This window comes from Phodopus roborovskii, unplaced genomic scaffold, assembly GCF_943737965.1.
Source record: "Phodopus roborovskii unplaced genomic scaffold, PHOROB, whole genome shotgun sequence".
Taxonomy (NCBI): Eukaryota; Metazoa; Chordata; class Mammalia; order Rodentia; family Cricetidae; genus Phodopus; species Phodopus roborovskii.
The window spans coordinates 2,363,379-2,377,160 of record NW_026126423.1 but is presented as its reverse complement, the minus strand read 5'-3'; the positions used below and the strand labels follow the sequence as shown (position 1 = coordinate 2,377,160).

The 13,782-nt window shown below is 45.2% G+C and overlaps 1 protein-coding gene and 1 pseudogene across 1 annotated transcript in view; one reads left to right on the top strand and one right to left on the bottom strand.

The window, feature by feature from the left end:
* Positions 1 to 13,782, top strand: part of Manba (mannosidase beta) — a 75,959-nt gene that overhangs the window by 26,940 nt on the left and 35,237 nt on the right. The window contains exons 6-7 of the mRNA XM_051185447.1: positions 4,574 to 4,749; positions 6,896 to 7,006. Coding sequence (XP_051041404.1) covers positions 4,574 to 4,749; positions 6,896 to 7,006 — 287 coding nt within the window. The remainder of the gene's footprint in view (positions 1 to 4,573; positions 4,750 to 6,895; positions 7,007 to 13,782) is intronic.
* Positions 5,819 to 6,155, bottom strand: LOC127222976 (dynein light chain roadblock-type 1-like; annotated as a pseudogene).

The window sequence follows — 13,782 nt, the reverse complement described above, 5'->3', positions numbered from 1 at the left end:
CGTTCAGGGGGCAGCTTCCTGAAAAACAGCTGCTTGCATCTGTGGTGTAATGTCGTGCCTGTTTCCACATTCCGCACTGTGGTGACTGCGGAGCGGTGTTGGTGGGCGTTTACACATTCCGTGATCCGGAGATTGCAGGGTGGCGTCACCCAACCCCTCTAGCCTCTCATTTCCTAATAAAGGCTCAGGAGGGCAGAGCGCGGGAGGGTGGCAGTGAGGGACTCCGCGGGAGAAAGTCAATCAAGGCAGCAGCAGCCTGTGAGATAAAACAGCCTCCTCTGAACACAAGCAGTGGTCACGGGTTGCAGACCAGCCGGGCCCTCCCAGCGTCTGTTTCCTGGTTTGCCCTTAAGTCCTGGATACTGCCCCGCCTCCCTCCCTCTCTCCCTGGAGCCCAGACTTGGAGGTCAGAAGAGAGCCCGGTGTGTCTCATCGCCTTCCATTCTGTTCCAGATGCTCTCTTGTCTGTTGTGTGTGTCAGGACCCCTAGCCATGAAGAGACCCCATGAGGGGCCTCTTCTCATCTCCAGTGTCACGGGAGGTTACGGATGTGTGTTAGAACACCCAGCTTTCCCACAGTCCAGGGCTTTGGAACTCAGGTCTCTCACACCTGGGTGGCAAGCAGTCTGCCTACTGAGTCATCACCACGGTGACATCTGATATTCACTCACCAGGTAGACCAGGCTGGCCTCCAACGACTCAGAGATGTGCCCGTCTCAGAGCTGGAATTGTAGGAATTATGAGTCACCTGATATAGTGCTGGAACCCAAACTCAGCCCCCTGGAAGAACAGTCAGTAGTACTCTTAGCCACCGAGCCATCTCACTAGCCTGCTTGGCATCCTTAATTGTGACCTTTGGAAGCATTCAGTTTCTCCAGGTACCCTGTCAGAGGAGCACTTGGCTCTGGGGTATAGACCTGTCCGGAGTTTCAGGCGGAGGTTATTCAGGAAGTCTTTCACTTGTTTTCCCATGATGCTCACATGACTGCTGCCCCGCCCTTCTCAGGTAGCTTGGGTACAAAGATGGTGCTTTGGGGTGTTTTTATAGCACCGTGTCATCACAGTGGAGGGGCAAACATATTCTCCGTGGGTTCCAGTGTTCTTCCTCCCAAGGCCCTCCTATTTTCAGGGTAACATCTTAAAAAGCAGTTTATTTTTTATTTTACATGTGTGCTGGGCTAGCATGTTATGTATGTGTACCACATGTGTGCCATGTGCCTGAGGAGTTCAGAAGAGGGTGCTGGATGCCCTGGAACTGGAGTTCCAGGGGGGTTGTTAGTTACTAAGTGGATGGCAGGAAACAAACCCGGGTCCCCTGGGAGTGCAGGCCGTGCTCTGAACTGCCAAGTCATCCCTCAAGCCCTCAGGAGTGTTCTCCTTCATCCCAAATGCTTTGTCTTTTCATAGTCTGCCTGACCTTAGCACAGCTGACACCATGTTAGAGTAACAATTCTGACCTTAAGGAGCAGCACATAGGTCCCAGCACCTGCCAAAATGGAAACAAAGACCTAACCCACCAAAGACCTAGTCCGTGGTTCCAGCAAAGTCCCTATATGTACTGACCTTGCTTTTGGCTTCTCTGCTTCTTGCTAACTGAAATGTGACAACCTGGGTGTGTTTTTTGCGTATAAAAGACGAAGGGCTGTAAGCCTCAGGGCTGCACTGTTTGGTCAAGTTCTCTGTACAGACACCGACTGGCAGTAAAGACTTAATATTCATCTTTAAGAGTGTCCGTGTGGTGGTTGCTGGTGGGCTTACCTCTCAACAGTTTCACACTGAATGCATCTGATATTTGGACTTACACTATGAAGGATGGAAAGTTCTTCTGTTGTTTGTCGTCATTCGTGTACAAATTCGCGCGCCTAGGCACCTCCCTAACAGGGTGGTGGGAAGCTGTGAGAGCATTGGGTCAGGAAGCCCAGGTCCTCTCCCTGTCTGCTGGCTTTGGCTGCTATGAGGGAAGACTACAGATAAGGAGGGTCTCTGAAACCTGTCAGAAACGGCTAGGAGACCTTCTGTGTCTAATGTCCCTGCTCCTTCCCTTCTGCTCTCAAACCAGACAGCTCATTTCCACCTTTGTGAGCGTTGTGGGAAAACTCGGTTTCTCTGGAAGCCAGACACCTTGTCTTAGATGAAGACATTGATGCCTGAGACTTTATTAGGGGTAGGATTTTTTTTCTAAGTATTTATTTTATGTCTTTGTGTGTGGGTGTTAGCATGTGAATTCAGGAAGCCAGGTGTAGGATCTCCTGGAGGCCTGGGTTACAGTTAGTTACAGCCTGGCGTGGGTGCTGGGAAAATAATTCTGGTCCTCCGGAAGAGCAGCAAGCACTCTTCGCCACTGAGTCATCTCTTCAGCCACATGGGATATGGTTTGAAAGCTCATCCACCAAGAACATAGTACCAGGCTTAATGACCTCAAGCAGCCCCCCCCCCCCAATCTCTCTCTCCCTGTTCTTTTATGTTTGTATTTTTTGGACACAGTGGTCATGTAGCTGAGAAGGCTCTTTTACTCACTGTAGCAGATGACCTGGGACTCCAGGGATCCTGCCTGGACCGCACAGATGCTGGGATTACATGTATGAACCGCCACACACCTCCCTCTTTTACACTGTTTTCTTCTAGGCAGCTGAATAAAGTATTTTCTTTTTTACAATCACATCTGATGCATTCATGTAATGTTTGTGTGCATACTCGGGTGCTTCCGTGCGTGTGTGGGTCAGAGGGACTGGTGGCAGGAATTGGCTTTTTCCTTCCCATGTGGAGCCTGGGGATAAAACTCAGATCATCAGGCTGTGTGGCAGATGCCTTTATCTGCTGAGCCAACATCTTATCCCTCTTTCCTTTTTTAATTTTTGTCAGCCACATCCAAATAAAGCAGGCGACTCTATTGTAATACAAAAGCTGGAATTCTTTGGAGAATTTCTTTTTAGTTGTTGTTGTGGGTTTTTTTGTTTGTATGTTTTGAGATAGGGTTTCTCTGTATAGCCCTGGCTGTCTTGGAAGTCGCTTCTGTAGACCAGGCTGGCTTCAAGCTTACAGAGATCCAACTGCCTGTGTCTCCTAAATGCTGGGATTAAAGGCATGGGCCATCACTGCCTTTAATCCCAGCACTCATGAGGCAAATCCCAGAGGGTGAAGAAATTCACCAATGGAGGGTTCTTTACCCTCTGTACTGGAGATGACATCCAGGACTTCATATGTACTAGGCAAGCACTTACTCAGTCATACCCTCAGATTTCTTTAGAGATTTTCCAGTCAAATGTGTTGCATGCGTTCTAGGGAAGCCTTAATGACTTTTAAACTCTTTAAATGGGGGGTATGTCTGTAAATGGACTTTTCCTATCCTGACTGCCCTGTCCCAAATAACCACACTGTAAATACTCAGCCAATAGCTCAGGCTTATTACTAACTAGCTCTTACAGTATGCCTGCTTGGTATTATTTTGGATTCCTATCCAGGCCAGACACAAGGTTGGTCCTTCCTTCCTTTCTCCCTTCCTTCTTCCTCCCTCCTGCCCTCCCTCCTTTCTTCCTCCCTCCCTCCCTTCTTTTCTTCTTTCCTTCCTCTCTTCCCCTTCTTATTTTCTTTCCTCCTTCTTTTTATGAACCTGTATGAGTGCATGAGTTGGCCCTGGGAAAACCCTGAAATGAGTCATTGTTTAGAACCACAATCTTGGTTGAGGTCACAGAACCAAAAACAACTGTAATTCCTTTTGCAGGGACACAGCGAGGATGGAGGCTATAGGCCAAGGAGAGCCTTGCAGCCACCGTAGGCCAACCTTGCTTACCCACTGTTCCCATAGGAGTTCATTTCTTGTCTGTCCTAGGGTATGAGAATGAGGAGAGGACGCCCGACTTAGTAGGGCTGGGAGGGACAGTACTGTACAGGGTTCTGGGGTACCCGCTACCCTTTTCTTCTGTTCTTGTCTCCCAGTGCTACTTTCAAAAGTATCTTGCATATTAGAGATGTGAGGATCAGAGGTTTATTTAGGAGCTGGTGACTTGTGGATGAATTCCTGAAGAGATGCGTTAGGAAGCTATATTCTAGACCTAGGTCCCACTGCATGTGACAACTAGACAGGATCATACGCTATCCTACTAACACCCTAACAATTATATGGTGACTACCAGGATCGTATATTATCCTGCTAATGTCTTAACAATTATATGACAACCAGCAGGGTCATATGCTATCCTGTTACTATCTTAACAATTATATGGCGACTAGACAGGACCACACACTATCCTGCTAATATCTCAACAAATGGATGACAACCAGCTGGATGATACACTATCTTGCTAACATCCTAACAGTTACTGCTTATTTACGATTTTATTAACTCCAGTTGCTTGATTTTTTTCCCTGAGCTGCCACAAGTCTGTATAAAATGCACGTTTCCAGTTGTTTAGGACAAAGGATTCCACTCTGCAGATTAAAAGAACAGTTCCTCTTAGCTTCCTCTGTGGGAGGACTCATGCACAGCCACTGCTCCTGTAGCCTGTTCATCAAGTTCTGCGGTGCGCTGAGATGACGCTTAGGCTGCGTTCTTTCTTCTCTTCTTTTGCTGTAGATAACACTTCTCAGGAGTGGACTGTTGAGATCGAGGCCTCTTTTGATGTGGTCAGCTCAAAGCCAGTTGGTGGTCAGGCGATTGTAGCCATCCCTAAACTGCAAACACAGCAGACGTACAACATCGAACTTCAACAGAGGCAAAGGACTGTTAAACTCCTTGTGAAAATTAGCAAGGTGAGTGGTGTCACTTCCGGGGAAATGCTGGATGAACGGACTTGCTGTTCAGAAAGAGAAGTGGGATTGTGGGAGTGGGCATCTACCTTCTTATGTTTTCTAATCGTTTTCTTACTACTCTTCCATCTTTTTATGGGTTCCATTTATTTAGGATTTTTGTTTGTTTTTCAAGACAGGGTTTCTCTGTGTAATAGTCTTAGCTGTCCTGGAACTGGTTTGTAGAACAGGCTGGCCTGGAACTCACAGAGATCCACCTGCCTCTGCCTCCCAAGTGCTGGGATTAAAGGTGTGTGCCACCACAACCCAGCTCTAGAGGTTTTTTTGCACACTGTGACACAAAGTGGAACTCACTCAGCAGCCCAGGCTGGCTTCTTTTGTTTGTTTGACATAGGGTCTTGCGTCAGCTTAGGCTGGCCTAAAACCCAATATGTAGCTCAGGCTGCTCTCCAACTTTGAGTAATCCTCTGGCCTCTGGTTCTCTAAAGTGATGATATTCCGGGTGTACAGGTCTATATCACCACACATAACATTTTTGCCTTTATTTTTTAACTTCTTGTATATTCTGTATATTAACTAATAAGTGATTTCTCATATGTGAGATTAATATAATGGGAAATAACATGTGATTAATTTGCCATTTTTTCTTCTAAGAAGTCAGTTATATCTTTAATTTTTTTCTTTGTCATTTGCAATATCCTAGCCCATATTAGATTCTACATTTCCAGTTTCAGTGTGATGGTTCTTTTCCATTCATTTTTTTTTTTTTTTTTTTTTTGATTTTGAAGTTATTTTTAGTTAAAGAAAAAACAGGCTTTCCAAGGGTGACAAGATCAGAAGGAAGCTGGGTGTGGGCTTATCATAAGCTCCTACTCCAAAGCCTGAAAATAAGAACCAAGCTTTCTTAGGAACTGACTGGATTGCCACAGACACTTCTTGTTGGGGTGGACAGAGTAACCCTTGATCAATGGCATGGTCTACATAGACTCTCAGGCAACTACCATGTGCCCACTGACATGATTAACACTATTACTCTTGGGGGACCTTAAATTAAGGAATGACACAGGAAGCGGAGATAGTGGCTTATTCAGTTGGATTCTGAATCACAATCAGGAAATAGTCTTTATTTGGTGCAATCATAATTTCATTTTTCTTGGAGCGAATTCGAAGGAAGGTTAGGTCATTCTGGGGGTCAATTTCACGCACAGTGCTCCGTGCCTTCAAGATGAAGTTGTGCATGAGGTTGGCTTATTGTGTAGTAGTGGGGTTGTCCATGGTGCTCTTGATGGGAATGCCTTCTGTGTTCACCACGATGATCCCTTGCACTCCCTTCTGGCTCTGAAGTCTCTTGAGTGTTTCCTCCACCTCTGCCATCTCGGACCAATCCCGCAGCTCCGAGTCGCCGACGCTCAGCCTTTTCCATTCATTTTAATTTGCTTTGAACATTGGTATTTATCCCACCAGTAAAACTCTAAACCTGGTCTCAAGGTTTGTTCATGTTTAGATGGGGTAGGTTTTAGCTTTCATTTTTTTTTCCCTATTAATCTGGTTGATGATTGTGACTAGGCAAAGACAGAGCAGAGTAACAACTTGGAAGAAAGCAAGACTCCACAAGAGCTCCAGTCCTAGGTGTAGAAGAATCAACTTCCTCCAGTTCTAAGTGTTGAGACCATAGAATAAACACAATTTGGAGAGGTAGAGCAGGGAACACCACGATGAATTCTGTGCTATGCTCCCAGCATGTTGGTTTTTTAGCTATTCTAAGTGGAGGGGCTGGGAACATAGCTCAGTTGGTGGAGTCCTTCCCAAGTATGCATGAAGCCCCGAGTTCGATCCTCAGCAACACATAAACTGTAATCCTAGGACTCTGGAGGTGGAGGCAGGAAGACCAGAAGTTCATGGCCATGGCTGCTACACAGAGAGTTTGAAGCCAACTTGGGCTACAGGAGATCCTGACTCAAGATAATCAAACGTAAAATTTTAAAATACTTATTCTGTGGTTGAGCTTTGGCAGAGAGTAGGCATGGACATTTATGCTGGTTTAGGACACAGTTTGTGTTCCACTATTTAGAAATTCATATAACCTGCTAAGTAGTACTGTTTTTCTAAGAATACGCCCCATTGTTTAGAATGACTTTTTTCTTAAAAGGAGATTGCAGTGGAGCCCTGGTGGCCTCGTGGACATGGAAACCAGACTGGATACAACATGACAATTCACTTCGTGCTGGATGGAGGCCTAAGTATTGAGAAATCAGCCAAGGTAAGTACATACACCATTTTGTGAAAAGGAGGTTATTTCTTGATTAACGGCAGTACCAAGATTTGAAAGAAAAGAAGCAACGCGCAAAATTTACAATTCTACCATCCAAAATAATAGCATTCAAAGTTTCTGGTCGTGTTGCTGTGGGTTTATACTCCTGAATGGATCAGAATTCTATTTTGGCCATAGCCTCCTGTTTCACACTCTTCTCTTGTTTGCTCTCTTCCATGATGCTGGGGTTTGAGCCCCAGCAAAATCTCTCCCGGTATGCCATTGTGCTCTTCTCCATTGTGTTCTTGCATCATATCTAAGTAGCATGTATGTGTAATTTTAAAGTGTAAGTACTGTTAGAAGGTTGCATGATAAGCAGGGATCCGGCCTAGCCTGTTTTCTTCTTACTTCTAGTCTGCAGAGCCACAACAACAAAACTAACTTATACTTATTTCTTTAGCCATTTGCCATCATTTTATAAAGTCACACGCTTCTACTGATGCTTTCTAACTTTTCCCTCCTTCCCACTTTGGGATATAGTACTTAGGACTGCAAAGAGCTGCACTTTTCTTACTTACTAGCTATATGGGTTTACTCACCTCTTTAAATGCTATTTCCTTGTGTCAAAATGGGTCTCGCCTATCACAGCCACAGTATGTAAATAGCAGGGATAATAATCCTTTCCTAGAGTTTCCTTCGCCTGGCATTGACCTTTGGTGTCCACAGGTGATGGGTGCGTGGTGGTGCCGTCAGTCACAATGGGCATCACCTCTCCTTGGGCCCAAATGGCATAGACCCTTATGCAGTTCATTTGAATTTGTCTTTTAAGTGTACAACATGTTTCTGAAAGAATATGAATGTGAGTGTGTGCACACATGCATAACATGCTTGAGGACGATTCTTGGACTTCTTTTCTCATTCTCCTGGCCAAGGATGTGTGTTCTCCCACATATTGATGTCTTGTGTGTTGTCTTTATAAAATGCGAAGAATGACGAGTCATTCAAGCTTACCACAGAGAAAAGAAGTAGAACGTGTATCGTAGTACATCAGTCCTTTTCATTTGGACTCATATTGGTTGGACCATCGTTCGCTCTGCATGAAGAGTCAGCCTCTGGGCATTGAAGGGAATGAAGATGTGCTGCCCCTTCCCTGCATCCCTGCATGGGTGAGGAATGCACTGTCACTTTCTGTGGCTTCTGTGGAGACCATGATTGTCAGTGTTTATTCATTCAGTTACCTCTTGGGGTCCTATTGTGCTTTGGCTGTTATCCTCCTGATAAAACTGGGATAATGCATTGAGTTCATTTTTTTCTGAGACCCTAAGAAGGCTAAGAATTTGGTTGGGAGGTGACTTCGTTTAAAGCACTAATAATAAGAGCTGATGAGTACTCCAGAGAAACAGAGGCAAGCCAGGCATGGTGGTACATGCCTTTAATCCTAGCACTTGGGAGAGTAAGGTAAGGGATCAGTTTGAGGCCACATAGGAACAAAACTAAATAAGAATTTGACTGAATTAGGGATTTGGATGTGTACATCTGCAGAACACAGGTAATTGTAGCTGTGGCAGAGGATGACACCTCAGAAAATACACAAAGAGGACCAAACCCTGAAGAATAAGGATGGTGAAAGAGAACAGTCTGTAGAGAAATCTAAGAAGGAATGGTCAGAGGTAGAGAGTTTGAGTAGAGGGATGCGAAGCCAGAGAGAGGGTTCAGCCCTTGCAAAGGAGCTCATGATAGAAAGATTCTTGACCCGAATGTAAACAAAACTGCAGGGATTCTAGCAATGACTGTAGTCAAGACACTGGCTATGCTGATTGCTAACCCCCAGGTATCTGACTTCACCAATCATGATGGTGGCCAGCTGTGGAGCAAGAGATTGTCCACACGTTGGCATCTGAGTAAATCAGTGGATGTGTTAATATGTTAGGAACTAGAGTTTCCACGATGGTTGGTGTATACTGTGTGCTAGTTACTTCTGCATCGTTGCGACCTCCGGAGAGAAGGGACAGGTCACTTCAGCTCATACCTGCTGGTCAGTGCCGTGGAGGTGGTCTTCTTCCACCACGTGGGGCCTGGGAAGCCAAACTTGGTCATCAGGTGTGGGCAGTAGGAGCCTTTATCTGCTAAGCCGCCTCACTGACACAGTAAATAGGTTTGGATGATAATCATAGTTTGCTTTTTTTTAGATGGAGTACTTAGCTGCCGTTTCCCTTCAGCATCACTTGTCTCTTGGCACTCTCTATGCAAGGAAACTGATGCTGCTGAAAGCAGCAGAAGGCTATTTATATCATCTCTATTGTCAAGTTTGTTCACTTAAATTATTGTCAGAAGGTGATAAAACGATGTAAGCAGTCAATTAAAACTTGTACCTCATAACCCCCCAAGCCAGATGGAGAAGATTGCCAATAGCTCTTCCAATTAGAAATGCAATGGGGATTTCCTCAGTTTTTAAATTTAAAATACACTTCACTCCTTTCTTTGATTTTTAAATCCCCATTTCCATCTGTGTAGTTTCCTAGGGCAGAAAGAGAACATGACACCCATGGAATTCTTGCTTTTGTCTTTTCTGATTATTACCCAAAACTCTCTGAAGGCCTTACTAGCTCCAAGCCAGACAGTGTGAAATTCAGAATAATCAAAGTGTGTTTCCATACAGAGAGTTCTCTGAGGCTGTGTAGTGTTTTCCGTCTGTGTTAATTTCCCCAGCGTTGTCAGAGCAAATCCAAACAAAGCGGGTTGCTCCAATCAGTGAGAATGCTTTCTCTCGGAGCAGCAGACCCAGCCAGTGCAAACCAAGTCCACCCAGAGCCAGGCTCTCCTACAGCCTTGTGGAAGGCCCTTGTGGCCTCTTCCCCTCACTGCCAGCAACTCTCCCCTTTCCTTGCTTGGCAGATGCAGGACTACAGCTCCTGACTCCTCCCCCTCTTCACCTCCCCCCCCCCCCTTTCTTACTAAGTTGCCCAGGCTGGTTTGAAACATCTTTTCTCCCTGGCTCTGCCTCCCACATGCTGGGGTCTCAGGCATGAGTCACCATGCCTTCCCTCTTAAACAAATAGTATCCATTGGGCTGGAGTTTGGTGTGAGCTCAATGATTGATATCTTCAAAGCATTATTTCCAAATAAGGTCACGTCTTGTGGTTTGGGGTAGACCTGAATTTTGGGGACATAATGTTTAAGCCAATCCACCTCTCTTCATCCTTCTCTCTGTCAAAAGCTTAGATTTACAAAATGGCCACGGACAGTGACTTCCTTGGGGAGCCATGAGAGCTGCACCCAAGCACATGCACATGCAGTAAGTGGGTGCAGATTGCCCCCACTTAATTATTACTAGATTTGGGGAGTTCTAGAAAATGCCAGTGATAAACAGTTTCTCCCACATCTGTTGTTGGCCTAAGTTTCTCACAGGTGGGTAGTCACTCTTGAATTCTGATAACATGTATGGAGAATTGGATATGGCACATTCTTATTATTGATCCTTAGTAAATATTATGAAATACATGGATGTTTCTTTGGAGAACTTCTGTTACATGGCATCCCTGGTCTCACGTATACCCCTTTTCATGTAGTTTTAAAATTAGATGTATTCATTTATTTGTGAGTGTTTGACTTGCATTTATGTATGCGCTGGAGAAGGTCAAAAGAGTGCTTCAGATCCTTTGGGACTGGAGTTATGGATGGTTATGAGCCACCATGTAGAGAACTTGGGTTCTCTACAAGAGCATCAAGTGAGCTGGAGAGATGGCTCAGAGGTTAAGAGTAGGCACTTCCGGAGGTCCTGAGTCCAATTCCCAGCAACCACAGCCATCTGTAGTGATATCTGGTGCCCTCTTCTGGCCACACCTCCTAAGCCTTTCAAGTAAAACCACCCGAAGTGTCCACATGCCTGACACTATGGAGGACTTTGACCCGCATAGTACATGCAGACAGAACACTGTATGCACAATAAGTAAATAAATAAATCTTAAAAAAAAAAAAAAAAAGCCGGGCGGTGGTGGCGCATGCCTTTAATCCCAGCATTAAAAATCTCGGGAAAAAAAAAAAAAACAAGTGCTCTTAACTGCGGAGCCATCTCTCCAGCCCCATATAGTTCTTTTTAAAGCAAGTTCATCTGCTTGCTTTGAACATAATATGCGTCTCCAGTTGTCGCATTTAAATATAGTTATAAGTGAACGGACCAGGCTCAGTTGGTAAAGTACTTGCATGAGGACCTGGGTTTGATTTTTGTTTGTTTGTTGAGGCAGAGTTTTTCACTTTGTACACCGTGCTGGCCTCCAACTCAGATCCACCTGCTTCTGCCTCCCAAGTGCTGAGATTAAAGGTGTGCATGCCACTACCGCCAGGCGAGGGCCTGAGTGAGAAACCCACATTAAAGCCCCCTCCAGTGCTGGTTTGAATGGTCAAAGTCCCCCATACTCTCAGGCATGTGGACACTTCCGGTGGTGTCACTTGAGAGGCCTAGGAGGTGTGGCCTTGTCGGAGGAGGTGTGTCACTGGAGGCAGGTTTTGAGCATTTGCAGACTCATGCCATTTTTCAGTTCTCTCTCTACTTTGTGTTTGCAGTGAAAGATATGAACTCTCAGCTTCCTGCTTCTGCCCCCTTGCCGCTGCTCCGCCTCCATGCTCCGCCCCTTTGCCTCCGCTCCGCCTCCATGCTCCGCCCCTGTGCCTCCATGCTCCGCCTCCATGCTCCGCCTCCATGCTCCGCCTCCATGCTCTGACCCCGTGCCTCTGCTCCGCCCCGTCCTTCTGCTCCGCCCCCCATGCTCCCTTCCTGCCTCTGCTCCGCCCCGGTGCGTGCTCCATTATGGATTCTTCTCTCTAGGACTGTGAACACAAATAGACTCTCCTGTAAGTTGCCTTGGCATAGTGCTTGACCACAGCAGCAGAAAAGCAACTAATACATCCCTTCTCAGTCAGGGGTTCTCAACCTTCCCAATTCTTCAACTGAGAAGTTTCTGCCTCTCCACCCACACAGCAATGCAAATCAGATCAAATCAAACTGAATTAGAAAAACCGCTCCCAGAGGACACCTCCCCTCCCCGCAGGTGGAAGACTGGGAAGAGAGACCAAAAGCCATGCATTTGTTTTCTAGGGGGCAGTTTAAATATCCCGTGGGATTGGTCTTGAGCAGCCCTGGGGAAGAAGCCCTGTTTGGCAGGCTTTCTGGGATGAAGCAAGGTTTGGAGAGACAGAGACAGGGGAGGGGAATTGAGGTAGAACTTCCACCAGAACATTCCAGATGCCAGGGGCTGGGGCGGACCTTCCACCAGAACAGCAACCCTTTAATACAGTTGGTTCTTCATGCTGTGACCCCCAAACATAAAATTATTTTCGTTGCTGTTTCATAACTGTAATTTTGCTACTATTATAATCACAATGTAAACATCTGATATGCAGGATATCTGATATGAAACCCTGTGAAAGGGTCATTCAATTCCCCAAGAGGTCGACATCCACAGGTTGAGAATCACTGCCTTTCAGTTTCTGTCAGGTATTTTGATCACAGGAACATAAAAATAAATAACCAATATTCCCAGCAGTGAGGAGGTAGCGGCAGGCTCTGTGACTTCAAAGCCAGCTTGGTCTATAGAGCTAGTTCTTGGACCCCAAACCTATACACAGGAACACTGTCTTGAAAACCTAAAATTAATACTAATAACAAATATGACTAATTTAGAGAAAGTTGTCAGTAGAATTTTAGACATTAAACCTCAGTCTTTCCAATATTATTTATTACTACAACAAACTAACGTGCTTTATAAAAACAGTGATATCTTTCTAATATGAGCCTAATAGTCCTTCTTTAATCACACTCTAATTTTTAGCTCCCTTAAAGAAAATAGCTGGGGAGGAGGGTTCACAAAGCCTCACTCCTTCCAGAGGACCTACAGGGGATGATTTTGGAGGTGGGGAGACATTTCTTCAGTGTATGTCCACTGGCAAGTTGTCCATGCTCCTGTAGATAGCTGTAGATAGCCCTGTAAGTAACTTTGCTTCACAGCAAACAAACCTAAATGGTATAATTATTCAAACCAAGGCCAGTAAGAAAATATTGTATCTGTATTTCATTTTTGCCATGGTTTATGCCATTTTAGTATTACAACCAAGCCCAGCTTTGTCCCATAGAAAAGGGAAGTGTTCAAAATGGCTGTTTGGAGGCAGATACACAAGATGCACATCTGGCCAAAAAAAAAAAAAAAAAGAAAAAAAAAAGTGATCAGATCTATCTGAGCTGTGAAAATGCCATCCTGGTAACTTCTGTTTGTGCTGTGAAGAGAGGCCTCCTGTCATTAGCAAGGGTGCAGTGGAGCGCAGACACCTGTCATTTTTACAGGCTGGAGCCATTTGCGGAGAGCAGTAGGTTTTTTCTCACTTTTGTATGAGTGATTGTTTTCAGTGCAAATAACATGGTCTTTGATTTCTAACGTGCATAGTAGTTGATCTGAAATGAGTTTAGACAGTGAAAGGTTTGCCAAAGTTTAGAAACAAACAGTGTTGTTGTTAAGAAGGAAAATTATGGATAGCTTTATAAGTATCTGATTACGCGCAGCCAAGACGTGGCTCTGAGCTTGTGAATCACCATCTGTCTGACCAGCAACAGAGAGGAATTTGAGGAGTGTGGTATTTACTTATCAGCTGCAACCTCATCTGGCCTTTGGTTACAGGATCCAGAGCTCTGTCTGGAAGAATGCATTGAGCTCTTCTGAACTCTTGAAGCTAGCTCTTCTCTTATAAAAATGAAACTGTAGATGGCATGATGGGACATTCCTGTAATCCCAGCA